This window comes from Pelodiscus sinensis, chromosome 2, assembly GCF_052426305.1.
Source record: "Pelodiscus sinensis isolate ZL-2025 chromosome 2, ASM5242630v1, whole genome shotgun sequence".
NCBI classification, from domain to species: domain Eukaryota; kingdom Metazoa; phylum Chordata; order Testudines; family Trionychidae; genus Pelodiscus; species Pelodiscus sinensis.
Genome location: NC_143053.1, coordinates 201737951 through 201752866, shown reverse-complemented (window position 1 = coordinate 201752866; position 14916 = coordinate 201737951). Strand labels below are relative to the sequence as shown.

General features: G+C 43.5%; 1 protein-coding gene across 1 annotated transcript in view; it reads right to left on the bottom strand.

Annotated features, from left to right (window-relative positions):
- Window positions 1-2078: 2078 nt before the first annotated feature.
- IGF2BP3 (insulin like growth factor 2 mRNA binding protein 3) overlaps window positions 2079-14916 on the bottom strand; it is a 179633-nt gene continuing 166795 nt past the window's right edge. The window contains exons 13-16 of the mRNA XM_075922211.2: window positions 14826-14900; window positions 11004-11135; window positions 6862-6975; window positions 2079-4643 (exon numbers count right to left, since the gene is read on the bottom strand). Coding sequence (XP_075778326.1) covers window positions 4542-4643; window positions 6862-6975; window positions 11004-11135; window positions 14826-14900 — 423 coding nt within the window. The 3' untranslated portion in view covers window positions 2079-4541. The remainder of the gene's footprint in view (window positions 4644-6861; window positions 6976-11003; window positions 11136-14825; window positions 14901-14916) is intronic.

Below are 14916 nucleotides of genomic sequence, written 5' to 3'. Positions count from 1 at the left end.
TTTTATGAGAAAGTAAAGAAGGTAGTGAAGCTATAACCAAACAGCTCCTGCCCAAGAACTTGAAAAAAACCCCACATGCATTAGGAAGAAGCTTGGAAAACTATGCTTAAAACTACCCTGGCTTATGTTGAAGCTTTACCTAGCAGACATGGCCAAATTTATTCCAAAGGGATGCCTTGAAGTCATTAGGTAGGAAAAGGCCACTGATTTAAGAAAGAAGGGAGGAGAGGAGTGAAGAGGAGAGTGGCCAGTCTTGTTAAACTGGGCTAAAGTGGGCACATCCAGAAAGAAAAAATGCTTTTCTCCAAATCAGCATTAAATTAGATGCTTTGTAAACAAAAGCACTGTGCTCTTGGAGACACACATTCCACCTAGGGTACAGTCTGCTATACTAACAATGAGTTGAGGCTCCTTCATGTTCAGAATTGATAACATGTTGTGAAGTACTGTAAGTAGTAATGTGCTTTCTGGGTGCCTCAGTGCTTTTCCTAATATCCAGTCCAAAGCGATTTCAGATTATTTTGCCAATAAAATCTGCTCTTAATGTGAAATAAAATCAAGTAGAAATGTAATCTCTCCACAAAGCATCCCCAGCTTTACACACAAAAGCACACAAAAGGGTGAGGAAAGAGCCCTACAGCAGATACTCTATACAAAATGACACTGAAATCTTAAGTAGCCCCAAACAGCATCACAAAGCCTCTATTGCAGGCAAACAAGTAGAAATCACACAAGATCCAGTTGCATTCAGAAATTATGTAACTGTTGGGCTACGCTGTAGTTGTAATACCAATGCAATTTTGGAATGTGTTCAGGTACTGTCATATACCCTCAAGCTGATCATGTGCATTAGCACCATGTGTCATTATCCTATGAATCCTATTATTCTAACACCAACATAGCAGACAATTCAAACTAATTGTTGATTAAAACAAAAGGCCATGAACCCAGGAGCTAGTGATTAATGCTGGTACAACATGAAGTTTAGCTTGAGAGACTATCATAGTAACTCTTATTAGAAATGCTAATAAAGACACCTTTGGCAGATTTTCTGTAATGTGATAAATATGCACAATTCTCTTAAAAGCCAACGAGGCAAGAAATACTCCAATTGATGACAAGATTGGTACACAAATTGAGCAGATGTTACAATGAAATATATGAGTAGCCAAATGAATTGCAGATTGCTCTTTTGGCATATCCCAACTACATGATTTTAGATTTGTCTGTATCATTACTTTAACACGTAGGCTTAGATCCCTTCCAAAAGTCACAAAGCTAAATTTTTACATTTGTAAATCAGTGAAAAGAGTGGACGTGACTAAGTAGTAGTAGCCCACTGAATGTGTATTAAACTCTTGAAAGACACTTGTTTTCATTTTTGTCTTTCCATTTTAAATGGTTTGAAAGGCATAAGAAAGCCTCCCCTAAAGATATATTAAAAATCATGTCCTGGCATTTTTGGTTGTTACATATACAGAAATACTAGTAGGCACTTGGTCTCTGAGGCCAAAGTGCATCACCCAAGACACAAAATTCCATAATTCAAATGAAGAAGGCTTTGCTTTGTCATGGGACCTCAGACAGGAATTTCAATGATTTTTTTAGGAGAGTTAAAAATTACCAGAAATGAAAGCTATGGTAATGTGAAAGATACCAGGAATTAACATTTTTCTGTGTGTTCCAATTAGTATTGGCTGCTATACGCCAGGGAGAAGTTTGGAAATTTTTCCTACTCCTAATAAGATGTTTGAGGAAAAATAATCTTGCTAAACAATTCTAGCAGTGCGAACACGGACACTGGTTCAAGCAGCTCCCATTGGCCATGAACAGCGATCCACAGCCAAAAGGAGTTGCAATTGCCCATACCTGCAGAGACGTGGGTCAACAAAGCATTTCACAGCCAACTAGCCACTCGTCCTTCAAAGCTTCAACTCAAAATTTGAAAACCCCTACCTTAAAGATTTAATCTGCTGCAGAATTCCTTATCTAATTATTGACAAAGACAAACTCAGAGCAAACTGAAATGCCTGTGCAATTCATATCACATCTTTAAAAACAAAACAAAACAAAACAAGTTATATCTGATGATAGGAGTTAAACTCTTTATTCCATTCAGAGGCATCTGGCAAGTGGAGCTGCGTTGGGGGGCACATTACAGATGAAAAATGATCCATACTTTGCAGATATTGAAATAATTTACAGTATTTACTTTCTAGCTATTCCCAAATACTCCAAATTACCAAGTCTCAATTGAAAATAAAAACATGATTTACCACACTAAGTATAGAAATTTGAGAGAGATGACAGTATTTAAATCAGCAGATGTAAATGCATTGCCTATTTGTAAAGTAACTTTTATGGAAAATTAAAGTCAAATCTTTCTCGAATATTAAGAAAAGACTGTTGGACTTAGACTTAAGCCTCAACAAAAATTAAAATGCTATGACTTTTTTTAATACTTCAGTAACTTTAAATTCATTGCAAGAAAAAATTCTCCTAAAGGCTAGATGGTCACTGTCAAAAAAGGAAAAAAAAACCCTCATTTTTCTCTGCTAAAACTACAAAATAAGTTTGTGGTTTTTAAACCAATTAGTAAAGAAGAGATGCAGAAAAACACTTCAGACCATTTTCAAAATTATCTAATCTGTACAACAATGATCTTTGGGAAAATTATCTATTCTATGTGAAATGCCTCTATTTGAATATGAATCTAAGAGGTAGATCAACAAAATGATGAAACAAATGTTTTTGCTAGTTGTGCCCCTCAAATCAGTGCAGCATGGTGATTCTGATCATCTCATGCACAAAAACATCACACAAAAAAAGGTTCAGAGGTAATAGCATGGCTCTGTAGACCACACACATACAGGCGCGCACGCGCACACGCACAGCAGTCTTTATGCACCATGTGTCGCCACATCTTTAAAACTGAGGTAGACTGAAGTTTATTGTAGAAACTTGAATGTGTAATATTACCACAATCATTATTCAAATTACATTCTGAAATTAAAAAATTTGGTAGCTTTCCTGTTATCCCTGCCTTTTGACAATTTTTTTTTCTTCCTTTAATGGTTGGGTGCAGAATGTGCATAAATCCTGCTGCATCTACATAAGCCAGACTAGAGGTTGTTTTATATAGTTTAAAACCTTCCAAGTGGCTTAGCGTGGCCCACAAACAGCGGCTGGATATGTAAACTTAGCCTTTCGTTATCTTTAAACATGATCAAACAGCATTTGACCTTCCCCCATCATGGTTACTGAAAGCAGGATGATGCGATCTGCAGGAAGCAGAGACCATACAGCCTCAAACCTACTCCAGCAGATCAAGTATTCTATCAAACTGAAGATGAAGCTTGCTCTTTGAACAGAATGGCAAAGTCCAAATGGGCTGCAAATGTTTAAATGTAGCATTATTAGGTAGTGATGGTCAAAGGCACAAAGGGTTCATGCATTCAATCAAAGTAGCACAAAAAGTAATAAAAAAATTCAGTCTCCTAATTTTTTCCTCAACCCCAGCCTCTTGCCATCACTTCCTTGTTCTGTTCCCAAAAAAGTACCGTCAAACTTTTTCATCCCATCTTCAAAGAAAAATAAACGGCATTGCTGCTATCAGAATGTTGGCATCCTTCGCTATCTTTTGAACATTCACTGAATTTTTTTTAAACAAATGATGGTGAAACCCTCAGAAAATCTGAGGTTATCCTCTTTTTTTTTTCCATCTTACTCCCATCAGCCAGTAGCCAGAAGTATAGTACTATGTCCCCAGCCCCCACCCCCAAAAAAATCTGTAGTACTCCTGTCTAGTGGCTGATCAAATTTTAATTTTTTTTTAAAAAAATAAAATGCTCAAGAACTATTAGCTTTATAAAGTATACAAAAAAAAGCGCAAAAAGGAACAATTTCTCATTGAGGTACTAAATGCCTGAGGTAGTTTAGTAAAATGCATATTTATCTTTTTATGCTCTGGCCAACACCATGCAACACTTCCCTTAGGTTATTCATGGCAGTGTTATGTAAAAATGCAACCAAATTTTTAAAAAAATGCCACTTGTTTAACATTGGGACTAACACTTAAACTCTTGTCAATACCCTTTGCTCCATCCCTGCCCCATCCCAAATCCCACCCTCCAATTGTGTTTCGTCTTTTACAACTGGACCTATCCGAGCAATGCCTTTTCTTTTTTTTTTTTTTCTTTTTTTTTTAAACCAGTGAACTCAGAAGAGGAAGCTTCATTAAACCAAGTTCTAAAATTGCTGGGGAAGAATAAGAACAATAAAAAAGACTAACAAGTTTATGTTAAATTGTGAGAATAGAACAAAAGGGAAGTGAAGGGTTCCGTATTTTAAAGCTGGGTTTCAAAAGTTTGAGAGAGCCTAAAGAATACATTCTCAGAGACAGCGTTCAATGGTTGCCTGGTCCTCAAACAGGTGACTGGCTTGGTGAAGCTTCTGCATATAACTCCAACAGGTGTTTAAAACCTGTTACACAGTCTGTCTTTGGTCTGGCATCTGTCTCTGATGGGCCATTTCCTAAATCTTTATTTTCGTCTTGGCTGAGGCTGTCCACTTTGCGCTGTTTTTTGTTGTTGCTGCTGCCTTCTTACCTGAGCCAGTATTTCCTGAATTTTTCTCTGGGCAAGCTGTAGGGAAGAAACAAAAAAGACATTGTTGGGCTGCAATTACTACTTGTTATACTAGACTTGCTTGTTTTCCCATTACTTTGTCTTTCCCTTCCACCCACCATGTCATTTTTCCCTGTTGTCACTTACCATAGACATAGAACCCTGCAAAACCCTGGGTATCTGTGGGCCATTTTTATGGCTCATTGCTGCCATGTGGATACAAACTGTGTCAACCTAGAGCCCTGTGTTATCTCCCCACAGAAATCAGGGTGACATAATGGGGCAGGACAAATACTCTGGCCCCAGCTGCAGAAGGTGTGAGGGGCCCAGGGGATGGGGAGGTGTGGGGTGCAGGAGGCAGGACGGAGCTCTGACTGCAGCACACACTCAAAGCACCTATCACCCAGCCCTCAGGCTACAGCGAGGGTTCCCAACTTTCCAAATGCACAAAACCAAACACCTTTGCTCCACCTCAAGGGCCTGCCCTCGCTCATTCCATCCCTTCCTCCCTCTGTCACTTGCTCTCTCTCCCACCTTTATTCATTTTCACCTGGCTGGGACAGAAGTTTGGGGTGCAAGAGGGAGTGAGGGTGGGCGCTCCAGGCAAGGAGATGGGATCGAGGGGTTCAGAGTGTTGGAAGGATTTCCAGGCTGAGGCGGGGCTGGGTTGCAGGAGGGGATATGGGCTCTGGAGTGGGGGTAGCGATGATTTATGAGGGGCCTCTGGGCTGTGGCTCAGGGGTGTGGGAGGAGATACAGGCTCTGTGATGGGCATGTAGACTCTGGAATGGGGCCAGAAATGAGGGGTTCAAGGTATTGAAGGGGGATCCAGGCTGGGATGTGGGGTGAGGGCTCTGGGATGACGGTGGAGGGAATGGGGGTGCAGAAAGTGGCTTTCGGCTGAAGTCAAGGAGTTCGACTCCAAATGGGGGTTGAGACACAGGAGAGAGAGCTCAGCATGCAGGCTCCAGGAGAAAGTTTGGGTGTGAGAGGGATTCTAAGCAGGGGCAGGAGGTTGAACTATGGCCAGCTCCCCACAAATGCAACATGTCCTCTGGCTTCTCCTCCCAGGGCACTGTCTCTGCAGCTCCCACTGCCTGCGATTGCTGGCCATTTGGAACTGGCATTCAGGGCAGGGCAGAAGCAGCAACAGCATGAAGAGGCCACGTGACTGCCCCTCTACCTAGGAGCTGAATCAGCTGAGGCACATGCACCTGCTTCCAGGGAGCTGTAGGGAGCCAGCCAGGCCCATGCCAACCAACTTCTAACAGGCTTTCTGATGGAAAACCCGATACCTGGTAACACTGGCTCCAGCTTGGCTCTCTGAATCACTGATGATATGGGGCAATAGGCTGCTAGGCATTCTAGGAGTTTGTCCCCAGCTTGCTCAGATGGAGGAGGTAAACTAGGTGGGAGCACGACTGTGTGCTCCTATGCAGTAAGCCAAGTGCCATTTTGAAAGAAGTGTTGTACTTTGAGCTAGCAGATAGCAATGGCACATGCTGTGAGGAGAGCAGTTTTCTCTGTTGGTCCCTACACGGTCCATGTATGTTAAAGCCACTGTGGCTGCAGTGGGAGCTTGGACATCCCTGTGGCAGATCATCGGTGCATGCAAGGTCCTTTTTGTTATTACTGCCATGGGGTAAAGTGCCTAGCACCTGATGGGGCCCCCTAGATGCCACCACAATACAAATAAGCAAAAACCACATTTAAGGAAGTATGCAAATTTTATCACAATGTTATTCAATGTTAGAAAAATGACTGAAACACAGGCCTTGATTAGCATCCATCCCCATTTCCCTGGTAGTTAAACTCCTGAGCCCTGGCACCCATTGTGGGGCTGAAACTGAGACAGGAGCCAGTTTCTTGCTGAGACTGAGCAAGGCTAAAGCTCCCAGCCCAAGTGAACCCTCCCGGTCTGAAGTCCTGAGCTGCGGTGCTCCTCTATCCTGGCTGACGCTCCAAGCTCTGGTATTAAAGACCCAAGGCAGCAAAGTATTTATCTCCCCTTTTCCTCCCTCCCCCCCCTCTTATTTTTTTGCGTCTCTACTGCGGTTGGATTACTTCTGGTTCCAGATGGTGTTTGGTTGACCAGTAAGTCTGGAACTCTGGTATTTGTATCTTTGAGGTTCTACTGTAGTAGCAATTATTCATCGGGGAGTCTGTGTGGTACGTGTAAACTTAAGATTTGAGGTACAAAAATTCATTTAAACTCAATTGCTCAAAGCCTACTTACTTGACATGCATAGAAATGGCCAGTTATTTTCACAACAACCTGATCATTTTCATCAGGCGTCTGGTCACGAGGGACAACAACTTCTGCACTTGTCAAATTCTGAAGCTCATTTACCTATACATGAATAATAAATAAAAATAAGCCACCTTTAATTCACTGCAAATTTTAAAAAGAATGCTTTGGTCATCTGAAAGATAAAAACAGGACCAATACAACTAGAAATCAACCTTACTGAATATTTGTCTATAAAAAAGCATTTTTCTCCACCCCAAAAAAGCAAGGCCAATGTAAAGAGAGATTTGGAGTAACTCAGTAAATTAGGAACCTAAATAAGCAGCAAAGAATGAAGAATCTTAAATTACATATCACAAATTTTAACCTTTTTTTGAGCAGGAAGAGAGGATAGGGTATGTCTACACTACAAAGTTAGTTCGAACTAACTTAGTTCGAATTAGTTAATTCGAACTAAGCTAGTTCGAACTAACGCGTCTAGAACTAAAAACTAGTTCGAACTAGCGTTTTGCTAGTTCGAACTAGCAAGTCCACATTGAGTGGACTCTGAACCGGGCTTAATGATGGCCGGAAGCAGTGCCGGCAGGGCATAAAAGGAGGACTTAGAGCGTGGAGATACTGTCTCAGGCTAGCTGAGGGCTGCGCTTAAAGGGTCCCGACCCCCACCCCGGACACACAGTTCTCAGGGGTGCCCCGCTTGCAAAGAAGTTCTGGCTTGGAGTGCCCGGAGTGCCCACACTGGGCACATCACACCACTCGGCCATCAGCCCAGCTGCACTTGCCGCAGGCTGCCATCTGGGGAGAGGAAGTAATTGGGGGGCTGCAGGAGAGCTTCCACCCCCAGAAGCCCGCAGAGCCAGCCCAGTCCTCCCCATCGGGGGCTCGTACCCCATTCCTCCCTCACCTCCTTCCACTTACCCTTCCTTAGCCCCCCTTCTTATTGATGTACAAAATAAAGATAACGTTTCTTCCAACATTGACTCTGTCTTTATTGAAAAAAAACTGGGGGAGACTGGGAAAAGGAGGTGGGAGAGAGGAAGAGAAAGGCTGGGAGAGGGGAGGGCAACTAACATGATCAGGGGTTGGGAACAGGTCCCAGATGAAGAGAGGCTACAGAGACTGGGACTGTTCAGCTTAGAAAAGAGGAGACGGAGGGGGGACAGGATAGAGGTCTCTAAAAGCAGGGGTTGGGTGGAGAGGGTGCATTCATAAAAGTTCTTCCTGAGTTCCCATAAAGAAGGACTAGAGGACACCAAAGGAAAGGAATGGGTAGCAGGCTTGAAACTAGTAAGAGAAAGTTGTTCTTCTTGACAAAGCAAATAGTTAACCTGTGGAACTCCTTGCTGCAGGAGGCTGTGAAGGCTACAACTAGAACAGAGTTTAAAGGGAAGTGAGATCAAGTCATGGAGGTTGGGTCCATGGAGTAGTCTTAGCCAGAGGGTAGGAGTGGTGTCCCTGCCCAAAGTTTGTGGAAGGCTGGAGAGGGATGGCACGAGACAAATGGCTTGGTCATTGTCTTCGGTCCATCCCCTCCAGGGTCCCTAGGGTTGGCCTCTGTCGGCAGACAGGCTACTGGGCTAGATGGACCTTTGGTCTGACCCAGTACGGCCATTGTAAGCTCAGGGCTCAGGGTCGGGGGTCTCAGTGGACCCCCTTGATTTTCATGCACACCTGCTCCTGGGTGGCCAGGCTGGCAGCTCTCCTGCCCTAGACGGCCACTTTCCTGTGCCTAGTGCGGAGATCGTGGACAAGGTCCACGATGTCCGCACTAGCCCAGGAAGGTGCCCGCCTCTTGCGGTCCAGGGCAAGCTCCCGGGAGCCGCCAGCCTGGTCCCGGCAAGAGGGGGTGGGCTGGGGGGCATCGGGTGGGTGGCTCTGTGCCGTGCCAGGTGCAGGGTCTGCTGGCTGGGTGCTGGCAGGCTTGCACCTGGCACGGGCACCGTAGCCAGCCCGTGCCCCTTTAAGGGGTCCGGGGCCGGGAGGGGGGCATAGAGTTTCCCTGGTGTTGGCCAGAGTGGCCACCAGGGAAACCTGGGGAGGGCTAGCCTCCCACTAGTTCGAACTAAAGGGCTACACAGCCCTTAGTTCGAACTAGCTAGTTCGAACTAGGCGTTAGTCCTCGTAAAATGAGGTTTTCCTAGTTCGAACTAAGCGCTCCGCTAGTTCGATTCAAATTCGAACTAGCGGAGCGCTAGTGTAGCACCTATTAAAGTTAGTTCGAACTAACGTCCGTTAGTTCGAACTAACTTTGTAGTGTAGACATACCCATAGTTACAAATATAGCCTAAGGTGACACATCAAAGACAGTACAATATACACACACAATGTTTTTTTGCCCTGGAGATTATAGTTCCACCTTTCACATGGTCTGATTTAGCTTTTTTAATTTACTGGATTGGTGTTCAAATAATGACAAGTAGCAGGTAAACACCTCCAAATGCTTTATGAGCATCTAAGTGATTTGCTCTAACCATTCGCTATATTAAAGATGACACAAGGGTTCTCAATCCATGGACCATACAGACCTGTGCACATTACAATAGGGCAAAATGCACATATTAAACGACAGCTGCAGACTCATCATCCTAGAAAGTTTCTACAGCATACACATAAGCAGACCTGTTGATTGGGGGAGGGGGAGGCTGTTAGACAAGGGGGCAGTTGCCCTGGCGCCTGGCAATCCAAAGGGGCCCAGAACTACTGCAGCAGTGGTGGCAGCCAGAGCCCCAGTCCTCCTGAAATTGCTGCTGGAGCACTGTGCTCCATGGTCTGTGTAGCTCTGAGGGATGGGAGAGTTTCCAGTGCCATGGAGGGCTGGCTGCCCTTCCCTTTGAGGCCCTGTCTCTTCCAGGGCAGGTTCACACACTTCTTTGCCCAGCCTGCGGAAGCTGTTGGCCCCTCTGAACCCATGTCTTTAAAGACAGCTCTCTTCCATGTTTATTCCTGTTGGAATCGCTAAAGGCGGCCTGACGATGTTAACTCCCATTGGGTCTGATGGGATAGCAGCAGTGAAGGTACTCGTCAGCTGCGTTTACTAGGTGGAGTGTAAATTTCAAGGCCTTTCTGAGCTACAAAGTGGATCTGTGCCAATGAAAATTGTGTAATTTCTTTCCAGGTGGTCAGATTAGGTCAAAGTGGTCCCTACTGGATTAAAAATCTATGAAAGAGTCAATGATATTCAGCACCTCACAAAATTAATTTTATGCAGTGGCAGCAGGTCAATGTAAAACATCATTCCTAGGACAGGATGAAATTCCACACGGTCAAGGAGTGTCTCAACAGCCAAAGCATAATTTTCCTCTTTGTTTCACACAAGAAAACTTTCCTCAGTAGTGTTTCATTTTCCATCTGCATGATACATACTGGGTCTAAGGCCTTTGTGAACCCTTACTCAAGTGATACTATTGAAATCAATAGGGCTACTGGAATGAGAAAAACTACAGTGTCAGCCCTAGAATTAGTAGAGATGTTAAAATGCATTTATTTGTGTAATCGCTGAATTTTTGGGCCGTTACAGGTTTACCGGGGAAGGGAAGGCAGGAGCAGGCATGCGTGGGAAGCCAGCTTCCACCCATCCCCTCTCTCCCGGGCCGCTACCTCTGTGGGTGGAGGTGAGAGAAGAACAGCTCCACAGGAGCCAATGCTCATGCCTTTCCCCTCCCCTGGCTTCTCTATGTGTCCGGGAGGGGTGGGGGAGAGAGAGCTGGCTTGTAACCGAGAGGGTAAACTGTTGAGTCCAGGTTCATCAGTTAACCATGTACAGTACTCTAGATACCCATTCACATCCCTACTAATTAGGAATTTATTATTCTGAATGCGTTCAGTATTTCCATTTTAAGCCCCAAAACCTGCAAATGGATCCCTGCAGATGCAGTAGTTCACCTGAGTGGATGCAATTGGGTCTGTGTGTGTTTCTTAAAAGAGGTAATTCTATTAAAATTGGACCAACCTGAATTGGAAGCTATAGAAAGGAAAACCCTGAAAAACTAAAGAAGTTTCAATAGCACATAGCACCCTAAAATTAACACACACATAGTTAAAAAGTGAATTAGCTAGCAAAGATTTTACACTTGGCATGTCCTTTAATTAGATTTCTCATGTCTTGTTATTTAGGTTGTTCGACTACTTGCCGTTTTGCCTCCTTTACCAATAACTCTACCAGCAGCATAGGATGGCACTTTTATGTGAGCCTCAAGTTTCACTTCTTCTTTAGGTCCAAAGAAATTTTCTTCTTTAAGTTTTCCATAGATTCTCCCTTGAGCCTGCAACATACACAAATATTTTTTAAAGGGACAGCATCATTCTGAAATCAAGTCACCTTTTAGAAAAGCTAAAACCTGCCCAAAAGGAGACGGATTAATACAATACGCAGACTATGTAAAAATGCAAAATATTTTTTCTTGTAGAAGCACTTGGCAATTTATTTTGAATGAAAGAAGTATTCACATCCCTAACTAGAAGATACCATAGTCAACCCTGAAAGAAGTCTTGACAAGCCATCAAGTGATTATCAACAATAAACATTCTACTGTTTTCCAGTAGAATGGTGCTGCGCTTTAAATTATTGCTAGAATGTCTCTCTAGAAGTAGAACCGCAATAAAGGATCGCAGGGAAAGACGACCACTTAACGGAGATACTGCCATGCTGCAGTTTGCTTCACCTGGGCTGGGCCCACCATGCCACATCACAGGCGGGCGGGGAGCTGCTCTGGACCAGTCGGTTAACTGATAAGCATCAACCAGTTAAACTGGATCCAGTGATGTTTAGGTTCTGTATAGCAGACCTGACCTGACCAGCATTTGTTCAGACTGGCTGAGATTTCTTCCCCAGACCATTCCCCAGTCAAATCTGCTTCAGATCCTTTTTTCTAAGTCATTTCATTCTAGCTAAATAAATATTAATAGCTATTTGCAATTTTAGTGAAAGTAACTTTCCAGTTGAGGTTCCTGGTAAACAATGTTGTAAGAAAAGGGTAGAATCTGCAGAATCTTCTCCACCTTCCCTCCACAGACATCTAAATTCTTCAAGACATTCTGAGGGATAGATTTGGGCAGGCCTGCTTCCTTTGACTTCTCCTGAGATCCCTACACTTCAAAAGTAGCAGGTTTAATGTCTTGGTAGAAAAATGCAAGCCTTTTAACAGGCACATTTTGATGGTGAGGCTGAGGCCAGCATACGCCATATCATTTTGGCTGGGTCAAGCTGTCCATCATTAATGGGAATGTCCAATTACCTCAAAGGAAGCATGTAGGTATCTAGAAGCTAGTGTTATTTCTCCTGGCTGACATCTACGGACAAATCCACTAGTGTTTTTAAAAATCCTGGAAGACTTATCCTGACCTCAGAAGAAGGAAGGCTAACTGCTTCATCCAGGGAAGATAATGAAATTGCTGGAGGCTGATGAATTTCTAGAGAGTTCTGATCTGCACTGTAGTTTCCTTCGACCGCTGTAAATTGTGGTTGAGACAGGAGAGGAGCCTGAGTTGACTGGAGCAGCTTTTTTGGTGAGGACAATCTGATTTGGAGGCTGTGGATGATGCTGACTGCCTATTATAGGTGTCCCTCTTCACTTTCAGGGTACCAGGTGAGCTGTTCTCGGTGTGATCTTCAAGTGACCCTTTGCAATTCTTCACTGGACTCTGCCAGACACCCACTGTGCCAGCCAGGAGGGTGAAATACATTTCTTCCTAATTTTTAAAACTTGAAAATGAGATGAAAACTCTCTCCTTAATCTGCAAGCTGATGCTGAAATAGAAACGAGGATGTTGCTTAACTTTATAGTAATGGGAGGTCCTTCAAGATGTATTGCACTGCAGGTATTCATGCACTCCATACACCCAGCTAGAGTTCTTGAAACTATAGTCTCTCCATGCACGTGCCCTTTCTATACTCATGCCTTCAACCAAAGGCATAAAGGACAGACTGCACTGACTGCCTCCCCAGTTCCTTCTCAAGAATGATCCAAAGACAATAGGAAGAAGGGCTGATAGTGGAATGGAGAAAGGGGCCACACATCTCAAAGACCCTCCTGTTAATATAAGTAACTTTCTCTTCAAGTATTGGTCCCTATGTGTATTCACTGTGGGGGACTGACAATGTTCAAATAGGAGAAGGGTGGGAGCTCAAAAGATGGCACGGCCAAAAGGAGGACTGCTGTTCTAAAATACACAGAGCAGCCCTATATTAAGGAATAGCGTCTAGCAAGCATGGGGGCTGAATTCCATTAAGGCTGCCTCACAAATATCAAGTAGAGATACCTCAAAATGACTCCACAGATGTTACTCGAGCTCTAACCCAATAGGAGAGAGGAGATTAGACAACTCAGACAAAGCAGAGCATTTCATAGCCATTTTGAAATTCTCCAAGGATACAGCCTTACTTTTCTGCTATGGTAACTACCTGACGGTTTTCGTTCCCTTCGGGTAAAAGATTAACACTTGCTCAATGTTGAGGGAATGGAGCCTTTGTCCTCAAAGTGCATGAGGTTTTGGAAGGACCACAGGTAATAGGCTGGTTCAGGTGGAATCAGACAATTTTGGGGATGAATTTAGGGTGTAAACTTAATGAAAATCTTATCCTTATGGAATATAGGATAAGAAGGATCTGTCAGCAATGCTCCAAGCTCACCAACCCTCCTGGCTGAGGTAATGGCTACTGGGAATACAAATGTCATGAGTAAGAAAAATACGAAACAAGACTTTAATGGTTCAAAAAGAGGCTGACTGAGTACAGAAAGAGCAATGTTCAAGTATCGTTGAGGATCAGGTTTTTTTTTTTTTTTAAATAGCTGGAAAGGTTCTGATAAAGCTTTCCACAATCTGCTATTCACAGTGTGAGAAAAGACCAAGTAACTCTAAGAAGGTGGATGCTATGAATGGATAGCTACCAAGTGTACCCACTAAGAAACTGACAGACAAACCTGCTGCCTTCAAGGAAAGAATATAGTCCAGAATGAAAGGCATATCTATGGCTTCTGGAAAAATAAATCTGATGTACTCAGAGAAACACCTCCGACTGGTGACATAATTCCAAATGAATCCTTCCTACCATTAGAAAGGATGTTCTATACAGCTATAGAACATGACTGTTTTAAGGGCAATCCTTATGCAAAAACCAGGCTTTGAGATGAAGCAGGCTTGGGTTAGAATGCCTGATCTTGCAATCCTCCTGAATCAGGAGATTGGGAAATCTAGGAATAATGGATCTGTGTCCCCCCAACATACACAGGAGGTTAAGGAACCAAAATTGTCCAAGTTAGTTGGGGCAACAAGAATAATGTATTCCCTGTCTTGCTGCATCTTGTGCAAAACTCAAAACAGGCGTGCCAGTGGATGGACGACAGTTCAGATGATCTGACCAAGGAAAGAGATGAGCATCATCCTGAGTGTGGCAATCCAGGGCTCCTCTGGAACAGCATACGTTGCACTTGGTTCATTTGAATAGAGGAGATTGTGAGTGTCCTATGGTTATTTTTTCTTGTGTGCATTTATTATTAGGTCAAACTCTAATCACAAGGAAACAATGCAAAATTTCCACTCTCTCTAATGGGAACAGGCCGTGGTTCTTAAACAGTTTCTTTTCCTCCTGGTTTTATTGGCAGAGGAAAGGTGGGGGCGGGAGGGAGAAAAAAATCAAAGTAGTATTTGACACCCCCCACCCCCCCCCCACACACACACAATGGAGGAGATAATATGTTTTACTAGATTGTGTGGCTCAAAAGCTAGTCTCTCCCCAAAAAGCTGGTTCAATAAAGGATATCACCATACCTACCTTGTGTGCTAATATCCTGGGATTGATATGACTACTAGTACACAGCATACCCACTATTAATTAGAATTCTGAATAAAATGGTGCCGCCTCTTCCAGTTAAGTATTTCATTGATATTCCCTCCTGCAAGGCAAAGCCCACTATATACATTGACAAATGGGATGAAGCTTTCATACACAGTACCTTAAATTGAGCCTCTGGTGGTCCTGTGATGATAACCATTCTGAGCTTTGCATCAGGTCCTTCAGCAGGAGCTATCTGGAACACAAAGTTC